At 30.8% G+C, this 18004-nt stretch overlaps 1 protein-coding gene across 1 annotated transcript; it reads right to left on the bottom strand.

Moving 5' to 3' along the window:
- Window positions 1-16771: 16771 nt before the first annotated feature.
- LOC126705944 (cysteine-rich repeat secretory protein 38-like) lies at window positions 16772-17744 on the bottom strand. Its single transcript, XM_050405181.1, has one exon. It carries the CDS (start codon window positions 17681-17683, stop codon window positions 17096-17098), a length of 588 nt encoding a protein of 195 aa, XP_050261138.1. The 5' UTR covers window positions 17684-17744; the 3' UTR covers window positions 16772-17095.
- Window positions 17745-18004: the final 260 nt, after the last annotated feature.

Genomic DNA, 18004 nt, shown 5'->3' with positions numbered 1-18004 from the left:
TTGAAAGATGAATTTCAATGTAAAACAAAGACACTAAATTTAGTAGCCATCATTTAATCAAGGTTGATTTTTCAAAGGCTCTTTAGCCCAAGAACCAAGAACCTAGAACCTTGGGACATAAAAATAAAATTAAAAATTAAAAAATTAAACAAAAAATTGAGAAATGTTGACTTTTAGCTTGCCAGATGAATGAAAAATTTTGTGTATAGGAAATGGTGATTGGCTTTCATGTTTGGAGTCTCTGCATAAACAAGAAAGGATGATGAAATTCCATGCCTGGAGTCTTTGCACAAATGGGAAATGGTGATTGGCTTTCATGTCTGGAGTCTTTGCACAAACAAGAAAGGATGATTGAATTCCACATTTGGAGTCTCTGCACAAACGGGAAATGGTAATTGGCTTTCATGTTTGGAGTCTCTGCACAAACAGTAAAGGATGATTGAATACCACGTTTGGAGTCTTTACACAAATGGGAAATGGTGATTGGCTTTCATGTTTGGAGTCTCTACACAAACAAGAAAGGATGATTAAATTTCATCCTTGAAGTCTCTACACAAATAGGAAATGGTGATTGGTTTTCATGTTTGGAGTCTCGGCACAAATAAGAAAGGATGATTGAATTTTTAGGTCTAGAATCTCTACATAGATGAGAAGTGTCTCATTGGGTCTTCCAGTTTAGAATCTCTACATAGAAGAGAAGTGTTTCAAGTCTAGAATCTCTATATAGACAAGAAATATGGATCGGGTCTTCAATTCTAGAATCTCTACATAGGCAAGAAGTGTTTCAAGTCTAGAATCTTTACATAGACAAAAAATATTGATCAGGTCTTCAAGTCTAGAATCTCTACATAGATGAGAAGCGTTTCAAGTCTAGAATCTCTGCATAGACAACAATACTGATTGGGTCTTCAAGTCTAGAATCTCTGCAAAGAAAAGAAGTGTTTCAAATTAGCATTTTGGTAAATTGAACCAAATGTAATTTTCATGAGAATGATTAATCTTGGTGAGGTGAAGTATCTATCTTTTCCCCCCTTTTTTCAAAGTAAAAAATCACTTCTTCTTCTTCTTTTTCCTGAATCATTCATTTTTTTCATTATTATTATTATTTTTCTAAAAAAAATTTCTTTCCCTTTTTTCTACTAAGCCAAAAATCTCTCTCTCTTTTTTTTTTTTTTTTTTGGAAAAATTTCTTTGTTAATGAAACTGATGCCAAAAAGTTTTTGAAAAATTTTGGAAATAATTTTTCCTTCCTTTTCTTTACTTTCTCTTTCTTTCCATTCCTTTGGAAAATCAAAAATCTCCTCTTCTTCTTCTTCTTTTAATTTTTTTTAATTTTTTAATTTTAATATTGAACTATTAATTTTTCAAAAATCTTTTTTTTTTTTTTTTTTTAAATTTGAAAACAAATTTCCCATATTAATTTTTATTTTCCCTCTTTTTGTTTTTTTTTTTTTAAGGGTGAGTTAACTCAAGTTTCTTGAGTTGACTCAGCATTAAAAGGGAGTAGGGGGTGGGGTGGGTCTTTTTTTTTTTTTTTTGGTTCCTTTGTCTTCTCTTCATTCTCCCTCCACTATTACTATTCACAAGCTTCATCTCTCTTGAATTTTCTCCTCTTCAAAATCATTTCTTGCTTCGAAAATCACTTCCATAATCTTCCAAACTTGATTTTTGCTATCTTCTATAAAATTTCTTTGGATTTTTGAGTTTTTGGGCATCTTTGAAAAACCTATTTTTTTGGGAACTGCTTTTCAAATCTTCATCTTTTTTAACTTCCATGGCACTTCCTCCTGAGCCACCTCGGTTCCTCACATATCATGGGAAAAGATATGATCCATCCATTGAGTGGAATGATGAGGAGGGACTTCTTCAGGACCCACTTAAGCATGCTCCATACCATTCCACCAAGGACTTCAAGGTGAGTTCATTTTTTGTTTTTGTTGGTTAATTTGTTAATTTTTACTTGGTATTTGAGAAATTTGTGATGGACATTGTCATTTTGTTATTATCTGCTCCTTTGAGAATTCTTGGATATTGTATAATTTGGGTGGAAATTCATTATGTATTGGCATGTTGATTTTTTAGAGTATTTTTGAATTGTTGAATTGTTTGAGATTGTCAACTTTGGGCAATGTTATGATTTGTGGAACTTTGCATTGTATGTAGTTTTGGGCATTGTTGGATGAATTTTGATTTTTTTATTAATTTTCAATCGGTATGAAATTGTGGGAATTTAATTTTTAGGCATAGTTGAACAAGACTCATTTTTTTTGGGTATGGAAATTTTTGCTTTAATGTTTAGACATTATTTTTCATGGATACAGAAAAATGTTTTTGGTTGAATTGATGTTTGGGACATTGTTGAATGAATTCATGGATATGGAAAAAAAAATTTGAATTGTTGCTTGGGGCATTGTTGAATGAAATCATGGATATGGAAATTATTTTTTGAACTGTTGCTTGGGCACTGTTGAATTTTAATTTGTGAAAGCATTTTGTTGGCACAATGGCATTTTATCATGGGTAAGTTTTTTTTTTTTTTTGGGGGGGGGGGGGGGTGTTGACCTTTTCATTTGGTTGGCAAGATTTTTGAATGAACATTTCCTGGAATGGGGCATTCTTGAAAAATTTTGTGGTTGGTCATTTTTTAATGTGGTTTTTTTTTTTTTTTTTTTTTTGGGGGGGGGGGGGTGTGTGTGTGTGTGTGTGTGTGTGTAGAACCTTAAGAGTTGGGGTAGTCTTCAACTATTTAAGCAAAGTTGGTATATGTTGTCACCAGACATTAGAAATGTTATCAATGATGCTAGTTTTGGGACCTTTTTCGAGCTCTTCGGAATTATGATACCACTGAATATAAGGATCTTCAATTGATTGTGTCATTATCTGAAAGGTTTGAGTATACCACTTGTACTTTCCATTTTCTGGGTATTGGTGAAGTGATGTTAACACCTTATGACTTTTCAGTCATTACTGGCTTGAAATTGGGTGGTGAAAGGATTGAAGGTCATGACACCATTTCACCGGCTGAGGTTAAGAATTTCTTAGGTGTAAACCCTCCTAGAGTTAGTGGTAACAAAGTGTCTCTGATGTGGTTATATTCCAATATTGAAAAGTGTAAGAATGTGGAAATTGGCACCCGAATGTTCATGCTCTTTTTCATTGGGAGTCTTTTGTATCCTAACTTGGGGAGTACTGTGAGTTTTCATTATTTGTGGAGTTTGAGGGGCATTAGGTGCACTAACAATTATGATTGGGGTGGCATGGCTTATGCTTCTCTACTACACTTTATGACCCAACTGTCCAGGCGTAGTCTTTCAAGTCTAGGAGGAGCACCATTTGTTTGGTAGGTAAGATTATTTTTTTTATTTTTTTTTTTTGGTCATGTATATTTTGCAAAGGTTATTTGTGTTGTTGATAATTGTTGATTTTTGTAGATTTGGATGTATGAGTATTTCAGGGTGGGGCCATAACTTTTGGAAGATGTTGCTGATGAATTTCCAAGGTTCTTGCATTGGATGCCTAAGAATCATCTATCAACATTTCCAAAGCCCTCTTTGAAGGCTTGGAAAATGGTGATTGATAGCTTAGACATTGGAGATGTGAGTTTCCTTTTTTCTTTCGTTGGTGGACGTTTAATTTGATTTATTTCATGTGGGTATGTATTTTAAATTTTTGACTTTCTGTGAATTTTAGATGAACTTGGATCCTTGGGAAGGATGCAAGGGTTATGTTGAGTGTATGTTGGCTTTGGAGTTGAATGAGCATCAAGTCTTATTCGAATGTGGCCATGGAAGGTATTGGTATCTTGGAGATCGAGTGCTTCCACAGGTTTATCATGTATACCCTCCTCAATTGATCCCTATCCATCCTTGTCCTTCAATTTGGTTGGCCAACCTTTTAATTGATAATGAAGTAGCCAATGCAGGAGTTGGTTGCACCAATCCCGAGATACCTGGGAACTATCTCAAATTTGTCAAGACTCATTTGCAGGGTCACTTAGTTGATGCCTTTGGAGCATCATGTTTGTCATTTCCATCATTTGTGAAAGTGTCTGGATGTTTCATCTTCTAGTCTTCATCCCATGGAGTAGGGGATTCTTTTAGGGGTAGGGCTAATCCTCCTCCACCTAGCAATGTTGGTGGTTCTCATGCTTCTTTTGTAGAAACATATCCCAATTTTCCGGCATAATCCTGATGGGTCTTATAGATTTGTGAACTTAGACTGACCTAAATATACTTCGAATGTTCCTTGGAATGGCCCAGTATATTTCCAAATCCTTTTGGTCTTTTATCTTATGCTCTTTGTCCTCATGGCTATTTCTGAATTTAGGTCTTATGTTGTAGATTGGTGTCGACCTTGTGGAGGAGAGCATGAGGATGATTGGAGGCTTGCAGGGGGTTGCATGCACCCAATCCTCTCAATATGTGCTTAATGAAGTGAATTGGGTAAGAAATGATCTCTTCTTACAAACTTTCTCTTGCATTTCACGAAGATGGACTTGATAGTTGTCTTTGATGATTTTTCAGAATAATTAGATGGCAAATGTCGATACCAACACACTAACTTTGGAAGAAAGACAAGGAACCTCAAGTTTCAGAATAGGTAGCAAGAGCCTCAACTTCATATTGAACAAGACCAACAAGGGAATGCAAAGGGCAGTTCTTCTAGAGATGGGCCAAGAAGATCTTCCTAGTGGTAGACTCGAAGTCCAAACGATGCTTGACTATACCCTTTTATTTTCCTAATGAAGCTTTGTAGTGCAAAAATTTGAATTTACCTGACCAATCTTGACATGGGTGATGTCCCTTGAATGAGGCATAGCTAAATGCCCCTAGTTTGGAAATTATGCATGATGATTTCTTTTAATTTTGAGAAAAAGATTTCTTTTAGAAAAAGAGATGACTTATTTTTTTTAAAAAAAATGGATGAGGCATGGCCGAATGCTCCTAATTTGGAAATGGATGCATGATTTTGAAAACCTTAAACTCTCTTTGTTTTTTAGAAAAGGGTTATTTTTGTTTATTTTTTTTTAAATGGATGGGCCATGGTTAAATGCCCCTGGTTAGAAAATTGATGCATGAGGCATAACCAAATGACCCTATTTTAGAATGGATGAGGCATAACCGAATGACCCTATTTTAGAAATCAATGTGAATTTTGAAAAAAATTTATTGTACATGAACTTTCAATGGAGCAAAATTTAAGTAAAATAGGATCAAAATCACACAATTGGGCAAAGCTGCAATTGTTGGGATGATGTGCCGATTGGCATTATTGGAGTGTCGATTGGCACATCCTGAGTCTTATCCAATTTTCACGTTTTGATGCATTTTCAACCTTTTTTCTAGGATATATGGCAGCATCCAAATTGAAAATTTATGGTGAATGTTGAGTAGAAGAAAGATCCACATCCACCCCCTGCAAAAAATTTCTTTTCATAAGCTTGTTAGTAATCAGTTATTATAAAAATGTTTTGGGCCAATGCCCCTAGTTTAGTTATGCTTGCACAGAAAATTGATCATATGCTTGCATAGAAATATTGATGACATGTTTGATGCAAAACAGATGCTCCTTAGCCTAAAATTCACCCAAACAAATGTCTTGATTTTGAGTATTTAATTATTTTTTTTGAGTGATTGTGACTGGACCTTTGGAAAGGCTACCTACATACTTCTCTCATAGAGGATCAGGTCCAAATGTAGTTCGAAAAAGGAGTTTTGAAAAAAAAAATTTGAAACGATTTTTTTTTTTTTTTTTGAAAAGAGATTTTAATGTAGAATGAAGGTTTTTTTTTTTTTTTTTTTTTTTTTTTTTTTGTGAAAAATTATTTCTTTCTAAAATGAGTAAAAGGAGATCCTTTGAACAACCTCTTTTCACCAATCATGATGCTTAAAAGTTAACTTGATCCCCTTGGCTAGGAAAGATTTAAAATCATTAAAAACATGTAATTAAATTTGTTTCTTCATTTTGAAATTTTTTTGATTATGTCCCTAAAGACAATCAAAGAAGTGAAATGTGGAGATTCTTGAAAATCACATATGTTGGGAACAAGCAAGAAAGGGAAAATCACAAATGTCTCTTGAGAGTCATTTTTTGTTGGAAACAAACAAAGGGAGTATTTCAAACTTAGAGAATTTTTTTTTTTTTTTTTCAAGTCACTTGAGAATTTGTGAAATTTTGTCTTTGGAAGATATCAGTCAATGGGGCTTGATAATCCTAAGCAATTTTCCTTCTTAATTCATGAGAAAATATTATTAGAGCTAAAGGGGTACCTACCATCAGCAATACTTCAAGGAGGTCTTTATTCAAAGGTTGTATTGTAGGCTGGGTTGAGGTTATTGAAAGGAAGGATATAAAAGGCTCAAAACCCTGATGATATTTCCCCCAAGCATGCAATACTTTAAATTCAAGCATTGGAAGAGTTTTCTACATCTTCTATCATTGAGTCTTGTGCTAAAATCCTTGTCATATTAATCATCTTCTCATTGGCCTTCATTGGTTCCTTTTATTTTGTCTTGAATTTTTTTAGCTTGACAAGTTCATCTTTTTAGTCTTCTTAGTACCCTATCTTGGGGTCAAATCACTCACTCTCACTTATGTTTTCCTTTTTTGCTAACCCTAATTTTTGCCTACTGCCCTTTCGGGTTTTCAGCCTAGCAGGCCCTTTTTGTTTTGCCCCTAATTTTTGCCTAGACCGTTCTTTCAAGTTTTCAGCCTAATGGTGTTTTTGTTTTTGTTTTTTGTTTTTTTTTTTTTTTTTTTTTGTTTTCTTTTTTCACTCAACTACATTTTCTTTTTCTTTTAGTTTGAGAGACTTTTGAAAGCCCAAAAATGTGTGAAAACACAAGAGCTATTTAGACCCCCAAATTAAAGTTATGACTCGGTTGATTTTACTCTAACTTAAACTAAGTGCAGAATAGAGTAAATGTGAGCGGATAAACAAACAAACCACTCTAACCCTTAATCATTATAACATAGTAGTAAAATAAAAGGTAAATGAGTAGGGAAGAAGAATGTAAACACAAGATAACATGTCGATGTGTTATCAAAGAGGAAATCAAAGAACTTGGCAAAAAACCTCTTCGCCGCCCTCCAAGTGGTAATTGATCCACTAGACAATCAGTTGGGATACACGAATAATAAAAGACCCTCTAAGCTCCTACTCCAACAAGGCTCCTCGGAACTGTGTCTTGTCTAGCTCTCTGAATCCCGCAATATGCCCAGTTGCATCCGCCAAAGCTTGGCTTCTTCTAATGCTTCCCAACAACACCAAAACCTCACTTGTCACTCAAAAAGGGTATGGTAAGTGTTTGGGCTATCAGCCTCTAAATGGTATAGAAATGGAGAGGTAGGAGTTGAGAAAAATCCACAAGTAATTGTGTAGAGAATTTTAGGTATAACAATCTCTAACTCTCAAGGTTTGTTACTAGGGTTTTCTCTCAGAAGCACTCCTCAACATATGTGGGTAATGGGGGTATATATAGTGTGGGTAAGGATAGAATGTATCAGAAATGACAATCTGGCAAAACAGAATGTTTTGCAAGTGTCTCACAGGAAGGCCTTACCCGCGAGACACTTATGAAAACCAACTGTCTCCATCCTATCCTAACTTTTCGCATCCCAGTTATGTGCAGGACACATGCATCACTTCACGAGAAGCTTACTCGTGAGATACTCTCGAAAACGGCTTCAGTCTTCAATTAGCCTTGAGTCTTCACACTCTCTTTCTCTCACATACAACCCTTACAAATAAAACCCACATGAAATACATGGTACATAAGATTAAACAAAATTATAATCAAATTTGGCACGGAATTAAAGTCAACAAAAACATAGTTGTAAATTACAACTTTACAACTTTCATCTTTCTTGGATGAATTTGCATTTCTCTTTGATGTCCTCTAATCTTTTCTAATGCACCTTTATTTTTCTTGACTTGACTAAACACATTTGTTTTTTTTTTTTTAATTATTTATGTAATGTATCTCACTTTTCCTTTTCCTCATCTTTCCCAATTTGATTGAATTCCTTCACTTGATGAGTCTTGATTCTTTTTTGCTCATCCCTCTCAACTTGAATGATCTTTCAAGGAATCTCATGTCTCTTGTGCTTTTGATAAATCAGTATTCCCTAACAACTTGATGAAAATTCTTGCATTCACTTCTCTTTCTTTCTTTTATTTTTTTATTGAAGTCTTTTCTAGCTTGATGACTTTCTCTTTTTTCTCACAATTTGATGCTTTCTCAAAATCTTATCTCTCCTTGATGGATTTTCTTCTTTGCTAGCTCGATGAACTAAACTATCACTTTTCTTTGATGAACTCTTCATCTTTTTCTTCTTTTGAACCTATGCCTTGCCTTCATTAAGGACCTTACCAAGTGGTGCTGAAATCATAAGTTTAATACTTCCCCAACTTAAGATTTAAGCATGCATACCTAATTTTTAATTTAAGCATGCATACCTAATTTTTCCACCCAAGGTTTAAGTTTTTAGTGGGTTCATTGAAAAATAGGCTAACTATTTAAAAGCTCAAGTTGGCTAGCGATGGACAATTATTGTAATGGGTGTCATGGAATAATGTGGCTTACCAAAAATGGCCTTTTATCCCTAGTGATGCTTTCTTGTTAGTACAGTAACTTAAAAATTCTTTTAATAAATTACTCTTGGAATAAAAGAACAAATGCTCCAATGATGTGACAATTTTTTTAAGATATGAATTGAGTGTATATGGCTTGAGGATTTTGAATGAATTGATGGATTTTTTTGATTGCCTTTTAGGACATTTTCTTCTTATATTCTGAATATTTAATAAAGGAATTCCAAACTCTCTTATCATTAGATTTCAGGAATGCTTTCATCCTTACTTTCCAGTAGGCATAGATGTTTCCATCCAAGTGAGGTGGGATCACAAGAGAGTGACCGTGTTCCATGACAACAGGGGTCAAGTATCAACTCTTAGATCAAAGGATCTAAATACTAGAGTTAACCCACTTTGATACTACTTGTACGTTTTCAAAACCCCTTAAAACACAAGTTGTTTAACTTAGTTATTTAGCCAAGCGATTATTTAGATCTATGTTAACACAAGTAAATCATATCATGTAAATAATGCGAAAAATATAAAGAACACAACGATATGATAACTTAGAAAAACAAAACTGGTAAGACACTTGAGAAGGATTTAACCTAGCTATCCTCAAGGTAAAACAGATCCACTATGAAAGAATTGAAGTTTATACAATAGTGACTTAGACCTCTAACATCCTATTGCTACTTCGAGTAGAAAACTTACTACCACAACCACGTAATAGCTCTAAGTCCACAGACTACTTCTTTCCTTGATCCATAACAATCACAAGTACTCCTACTTGTGTTTCTTTAAGCTCTTGAAACAGCAGTTGAGACGATCACCAAGTTCTCGACGTCAATCTTGATCTTGATAACCCTAAGTGTGTATGAAGATAAACACCTCTAGATCTCACAAGAGATTCACACACACAGTATATCAACAATATTAAAACGTGGCTAGGGTTTTTCCTTTTATACTTAAAGCAAAATATAAAACCCTACAAGTCATATAGGCTTGGGCTGAGTTGGAAAAATTCTACAGAAAAACAATCTGCATAAGTTCGATCGATCGAGTTTAATTTTCGATTGATCGAGCCTTCCAGATTTAACCAATAAATCCTGCAGTTCACTTGATTCCAACTTTACAACTAAACACACTTTGAGTAGCCTAAATCTCGACTCTAAGTTTTGATTATGGTTTGCCAACATTACATATTGAAGTTCTAATACATTTAGTTCCTAATTTTTTAGAACCTAACAGTTTATCTTCTTCAATGCTAATGTTTTTTGCAATTTATATGCAATTTCATATGCAAAATTTTAGAAGCACATACACTACAAAGAATTGAATAGGAGTCAAGGGAAACAATGGAGGGCAGCCCAAAATTGGTCACATCCTCAAACTAATGTTGGGAGCGGATGAATTTGGTCAACCATCAATCTTTTTCGGTATAAGTTTAATAATTAATCTCAAATCTTTTTACAAATACCAATTCCATTGTTTTTCCTACACCATTTGTACAATGCTCTATGGTTTGGTACAATGCACCAGGGATCTTTCTAGCAGTGACTGCTTCAAATGTCTTGACGGTATAATTGGTGAACTTCCTAATTGTTGTAATGGTAAAATTGGAGGAAGAGTTGTCACTGGGAGTTGCAACATAAGATATGAGATTTGCCCTTTCTTTAGTTCTTAGGTAATATGTGTAAAATTCTTCTAAAAACAAAAGGTAATATGCGTAAAATAATAAGTGTTCACTACCAAAAAAAAAAAAAAAAGGGGGGGTGGGGGGGGGGGGGGGGGGGGGCTATCCCAGCGTTTATGATTTTCCATTTTGCAAAAAAAAAATTCAGTAATAACTGCTGCTTTGCATTGGCTGGATAAAGAAAGTGATTGGTGAACCGCAACACTTAATAAATAAATGTTTAAATAAATTTTATATAATATGTGACACATTAATTTGTACGACTTGGATAGTAAAATTTATAATATCTTTAATATCACTATTCTATAAAGGTTCCGAATTATATATATATATATATATTGGATTTATATTTTCTTTTTCCTGTTTTGACTTAAACTATAGAAATATATTAAAAAGAGGAAAAAAGAGTACAAGTCCCATAATCCTGAAGTTGTAGAAAGACAGCCAACACAGTGGTAAGCAACCTCAGGAAAACAGAACTAAAAAAGAAGAAAAGAAAAAGAGCGAAAAGAGTCTCAACGGTAGGATCCTAGTATGTAACATGAAAATTTATTTATTTTTATTCTATTTGACACATCAATTTTTTTCATCTAAGGAATAACGATTGAGACCAAATTAACACAGTATTAAAAGGTTAGTAACCAAATTGACACAATTGAAATGTTAGGATTAAACTCACATTTAATGTAAACAGCAGGGATCAACTTTGTAATTTATCCATATCTATGTATATAATAATAGGTAAAACTGAGAGAAAATCTAATTAGATTTCAAATTGGAATTAAATTAGAGTCTAATTTTACGCCATGTGTCCCATCTAATCTAAGTTTTTAAATTCTTGTGACAAGTAAGTTAATTCAAACTAAAAATTGGATTTCAATTAGAGTTTAATTTTGTGGCATGTGTTCCATATATATATTCTTTGTCTATGAATAAAAAAAAAAAAAATGCTTCCAAATTTTTATTTGAAATCTCTAATTATATATGTATTATAAATTGTTTTATGGTGGCAACGTAATAATAAATTTGTGGATATTCAATTTTTAAGCCTTGGACATCAGTGGAAGCAAATTTGACAAGCCCATAAATAAAAGTCAATCTTAGCGGCAAGAAATTACGAATTTGTGGTAAAGTATCTCTTACCTTATTTGAGATATTGCTATCATATAAGAATAAAATTTTATTTGCAAACTCTGAAAAAAATTTGCTACGGCCTAAATATGTGTATATATATAATAATATAATTTAGGTCATATGTCAATTTTTATGTATGATATATAATTTCTTTTGATACATATTGATATGTATCACAATGAATTTTTTGGGATTGTTAAAGCCGTAAGTATGATCTATCCTTTCTAGTCAAAAAGGTTGTATGAATGAAATATGCTATTCTATCTTATAAGAGGACAAATTTTAGTTGTATTCTTTGACTACAATCTTATTTAATAAAATTAACATTATTATGTACATATTTTGAAATTCAACTGTTAAATTACATATTCTTTACACTCTTAATACACGTATCAAATTTGTATTTATCAAATATTATTTACTATGTGGTCTATAAACTTATATTTTATGCATAATTTTAAATTACAAAAACTTGCAATTTAAACAATGTATTGATGACATAGCTATTGATCTTTAATTTTTTAGAAATTTTGCAAGTATGGAGGATATAAAAAGAAGATATTATCCAATGATGAATTTGTCAAAATTCACTTTTAATAAAAAGATATTGAATAAGGTTGTAACTTAGTGTTACAAACAATTTTATAACTAAATTTTCTTCCTTATAAAATATGTTGCTCATAAAGTTTATGTTGAACAAATGGTGTAAGAGAAATAGTCTCTTTATTCGTATATTATAATATTTGATTAAATGGTCAGTGGTCACTTAAATAAAAAATTTGAAATTAATTTAATTTTCATTTGTGGCATAAGCTGTTTCCATAGTTCTTAACGATACGCGATACGTATCGTATTATATGTAAAAAGTTTCGTATCATATCGTACCGTATCAGCGTATTGTTAGTGTTCATGAATTATACGATACAATGTGTGTATCGTATGAATCGTATCATATCGTATTGTAAAATCATATATATCGTACGATACATAAACAAATGTTTTAAAATGAAATTTTTTGTTAAAATTTGTACTTTTATTTGAATCTAACAAGTTGTTAGACTTGTTTTGAACACAAAATTATTAGGTTACTTACTTTAACATAATAAAATAACATATTCATAAGTTTTTTTTCCCCTCTTTCTTCTACAAAATTTGGACTATGCTGCACACACTTATACTTCACTTTAATGTTCACAGATTTATTTCTATACTATGACTAAGATATTAATTAAAAATATAATTATTGTTTTTTTTTTGGTCAATATTGTTATAAGTGAAAGAAACTAGAATGCCAAGAAGAAATTTTTTTAAATTATTAAAAAAAAAAAGAATAAGAAGGGATAGTAAATGTTAATGACAATGAAGAAAATTTTAATGAAGAAATAGGTTTGCAAAATTTTAAACATGATGATGGCATTGACTTTAGATGGGGTTGATTAGCCAATATAATGAAAATAAATTATTATTTTTGGGTAATTTGTAATATATTATCACTTTTGAATTTAAACAATTTGAATGTATATGTTATAAACAGGTGCTAGTTTGATTTATTTAGTTAGCTTGCTAAATATTATTACATAAGTGATGAATAAATTAATCATTAGTTAAATATATTCAAAATTTATAATGAATATACCTTTTATATATGTATATCTATTTTTTTTTATAAATTTTATTAGTGTTTGTGTATCTTTTAATACACGATACAATATGATACATGATACAAAAAAATAAAAAATCGATTCACAATACGATTCACGTTTTGACAACTATGATCGACTGTTTCATTCAATAAATTGATTGTATTGTGTTATTGGGCCTTTATTTGCCAAACATATTCAAATATATATATATATATATATATATATGTATGTATATGACATGTTCAACATTATTAGAGAATAATAACTCAAGTCTTCTCTCTAAAAACATGCCTTCTCAACGCTCTTCTTAGTGAGTTATATTATTGTGCTTTAAAAAAAATTGTATATGTGAAATTGAAAAAATATTCATGAATTGCCAGTAAATTGTTTATAATATTATGGGCTGTACTGTAAGCCCCAATGAAGTAATATTTCTAAATTTTATTTATGTTTTGTGGTTAAATCTACAGCCTACAGAAATTATTATTATTTATAAAATTCAATGTGTTTATTTATTATTGTCCTGAGGAACAATACAACAACTTAAAAGAAAAATATAATAATAATGGTCAAACCATCAATGGCAGACGAAAACCACGAAACTTGATTAGAAAAAAACAAAGTTATGATCTTTTCTTGAACATGTGACCAAACAAGACACAGTGATATGATTATTATTTGTATAATAATATATATATAATAGCCATAAATGCGTAATTACCTAAAACATTCAACTTTTTTCATTGAACAGGCGTAACCATGGCAACAAACCCTTTATTCTTTCTTCGATTGACATGGAATGCTTCGCTGCAATAGTTGTTTTTCCCTTTTATCTAGGCCAAAAAGAAAAAGAAAGCCAAAAAAGAGAAAAGAAAACAAATAGCTAATAGGAAAGAGTAACAAATCTGCCAAAATTATGTGATCTGGATAGAACCTCTACCAATGGAACCAAAATAGTTGAACTGGTAAACCCACCTTGCGAGATTGTATGCGGCACTATTTGCAGCTCTAACTAGGTGTTTGAGATTGTTAAAAAAAAAAAAAAAAAAGAATTGAAACATATATAACTCTAATATCCTGATAGAAGTATAGAATTGTTATTGAGATTGGGATTGAGATTCTTAAAAAAAAAAAAAAAAAAAAGAAGAATAAAAGAAAAAAAAAACAATTTTTGTTTGAATTATTTTTAGGATTAATGTTACATCAATTTGTAAAGTTTATATTGTAAAATTTATAATATCTCAGTGACACTCTTCATTTATTATAAACTAATGTGTAATCCCGTACATATGCACCGATACATTTAAAAACAATCACAATTACATATATATAATTTAGAATAAAATGAGATCTAAACTCTTTTGTTTTTGCATTCAATAATTTAGTTGCCACAAAAATTAAAAAATTAGATGGAACATATGTGCAAAATTGAACTCTAATTAAAATTCAATTTAGAATCTAATTGAATTTAGACTCTTTAATTTTTGCATCTAATAATTCACCTGGCACACAATTAAAAATTAGATGAGACACGTGGTGTAAAATTATACTCCAATTTAGAATTTAATTGGATTTTCTTTTAACTTTGGCTATTAATATATATATGACTTATAAACCTTTTTTTTTTTTTTTTTTGAGAATCATATGACTTATAAACTTGAATTGTTTTTATTTATAAAAAAAAATTCATAAATATAAAATCATTCAAAAATATATTTTTTATGCTTGACTTATGTTGGACTTCTCATTTTTTAAAGTAAATTAACTCATTTGACACAAAAATTAAAAAACATAAATTAGATGGAACACATGGCACAAAATTAAACTCTAATTGAAATCTAATTTTTACTTTGAATTAACTCTCTTGGCACAAAAATTTAAAAACTTAGATTAAATGGGACACATGGTGTAAAATTCGATTCTAATTTAACTCCAATTTAAAATCTAATTGAATTTTCTCTCAGCTTTACTTATTATTATATACCTAGATATGGGTAAATTACAAAGTTGATTCCTGTCGTTTACATTAAATGTGAATTTAATCCTAACATTTTAATTGCGTCAATTTGGTTCCTGACCTTTTAATATTGTGTTAATTTGGTCCCTGTCATTATTCTTTAGATGAAAAAAAACTGATGTGTCAAATAGAATAAAAATAAATAAATTTTCATGTTACATCCATATTTGTCAAAATGTGAATCGTATCGTGAATCGATTTTTTATTTTTTTTTTGTATTGTGTATTGTATCGTATGTGTATCGTAAGATACACAAATACTTAATAAAATTTATAAAAAAAATATAGATATACATATATAAAGGGTATATTCATTATAAATTTTGAATATATTCAACCAATGACTAATTTATTCATTATAAATTTTGAATTTAAGCAATTTTGAATATATTTAACAAGCTAACTAAATAAATTAAACTAACACCTATTTATAACATATACATTCAAATTGCTTAAATTTAAAAGTGATAATATATTAGAAATGACCCAAAAATAATAATTTATTTTCTTCATATTGGCTAATCAACCCCATCTAAAGTCAATGCTATCATCACGTTTAATATTTTGCAAACTTATTTCTTCATTAAAATTTTCTTCATCGTCATTAACATTTATTATCTCTTCTTATTCCTTTTATTTTAATAATTTAAAAAAATTTCTTCTTGGCATTCTAGTTTCTTTCACTTATAACAATATTGACAAAAACAAAAAAATTATTATATTTTTAATTAATATCTTAGTCATAGTATAGAAATAAATTTGTAAATATTAAAGTGAAGTGTAAGTGTGTACAACATAGTCCAAATTTTATAGAAGAAAGAGAGGAGAAAAAAACTTATGAATATGTTATTTTATTAGGTTAAATTAAGTAACCTAATAATTTGATGTTCAAAACAAGTCTAACAACTTGTTAAATTCAAATAAAAGTACAAATTTTAATAAAAAAAATCTCATTTTAAAGCATTTGTGTATGTATCATATAATACGTACGATTTTACGACACAATAAGCTTCATACGGCACACATACTGTATCGTATGATTCATGAGCATTTACAATACATCGATACAATATGAAACTTTTTACACACGATACGATACGTATCATGTATCGTACGATATTGACAACTATGACAGGATCCTACTGTTGAGACTCTTGTCGCTCTTTTTGTTTTCTTCTTTTTCTAGTTCTGTTTCCTGAGGTTGCTTACCACGGAGTTGGCTGTCTTTGTACAAATTCAAGATTATGGGACCTGTACTCTTTTTTCCTCTTTTTAATATATTTCTATAGTTTAAGTCAAAAAAGGGAAAAGAAAATATAAATCCAAAATATATATATATATATATATATTCTTTGGAACCTTTATAGAATAGTGATATTAAGGATATTATAAAATTTACTATCTAAGTTGTACAAATTAATGTCACAAATTATATAAAATTTATTTAAACATTTATTTATTAAGTGTTGAGGTTCACCAATCACTTTCTTTATCACGCCAATTTGTAAATATTTTGTAGTAAAATTTGTAATAATTATAACATTTTCTTTTATAAAAATAAAAATAAAAAATTTTCTTTAATATATGTTTTGTTAAACTATACTGCGTCAGAATAAATTATACATGGAAACAAATGGAGCCCAAGTTTAAATGAATGCGAAATTTGTCATTCTTCCACAACGATCATAGTAAAAAACAAAAGGACGTTTTATTCAATATTTCAACAACAGTTTGAAACATGCAGCCAATGCAAAGCAGCTGTTAATACTGCATTTTTTTTGCAAAATGGAAAATCATAAACGTTTTTATACAACCAACACTTATTATTTTACGCATATTGCATATTACCTTTTGTTTTTAGAAGAATTTTACACATATTACCTAAAAACTAAAGAAAGGGTAAATCTCATATCTTATGTTGCAACTCCCAGTGACAACTCTTCCTCCAATTTTACCATTACAACAATTCGGAAGTTCACCAATTATACCGTCAAGACATTTGAAGCAATCACTGTTAGAAAGATCCCTGGTTCATTGTACCAAACCATAGAGCTTATTTGAACCACCAACTGCTACGTCTAGTTCTCCAACTGCATAGAGTTCTGGGGTGAGTGTTGCTTCTACAGCTAGAAGGGTCAAGAACTCGCTTGTTTGATTGGTAAATGTTGTGGAATTGCTGGCGTTTTGAGGGTTCCACATTGAGAACTGGTTTTGATTATCAATTTGGTGAAAGAAGTCAGTGTTCAAGTACTTCAAAAGACAATTATCGTACCATATAATTGCACCTTTATTATACGGGCAGAGGAGAGGAATTTCACTGCTAGCCTCATTAACACAAGTCTGGCAATCTGTGGCACTAAGATCACCTCTACAAAGTGAAAGCCCATAAGCTTGGTTTGGAGAAATACCAACTGAAATGAGACCAAAACCCTGTGGAGGGGTTTGGTTGTAAAGATTTCCCAAGAGATTGTTGAGGTTTAATTCATATGAGCTATTGGAGGCGAAGTTCCCAGCAGAACTTGAACAAATATGGAAGATAGGGCTAGCTCCAAAAGTGGTTTGTAGAAAGAAAGCAAAGGTTAGAAGGCAGATGGAGAAGGTGAAGTGTGAGGAAAACATTTTTAGAAGGAAATGGGAGGACGATTATGAGTTTAAGGTATGGAGTCTATGGAATATGGATCACGTAGCAGTTATTTATAGTAAATCTCAACCACAACCTAATAGGAAAATTAATATCATATGGATTCTAAAAAATTATTACATAACTAGTTAATTTAATAAGTTGATTAATTGAGTTGTAAAATTAACGAGAGGTTTAAAAATAATTTTTATTCGGAAAAAATTTAGTAACAAAATTAGTTGTAACTTAAGGTTATAACTTTACTTAACATTTTTTTTATTAGACATGAATTTTGACAAATCTACCATTGGATTACTTAT

Source organism: Quercus robur, chromosome 11, assembly GCF_932294415.1.
Source record: "Quercus robur chromosome 11, dhQueRobu3.1, whole genome shotgun sequence".
In the NCBI taxonomy this organism is placed as follows: Eukaryota; Viridiplantae; Streptophyta; class Magnoliopsida; order Fagales; family Fagaceae; genus Quercus; species Quercus robur.
Note: the sequence above shows the minus strand (reverse complement) of the source record. Positions and strands in the feature narration are given on the sequence as shown.

Excerpts from the sequence above, each read along its gene's own strand:
- LOC126705944 (XM_050405181.1), bottom strand. The coding sequence starts at position 17,683 with ATGTTTTCCTCACACTTCACCTTCTCCATCTGCCTTCTAACCTTTGCT.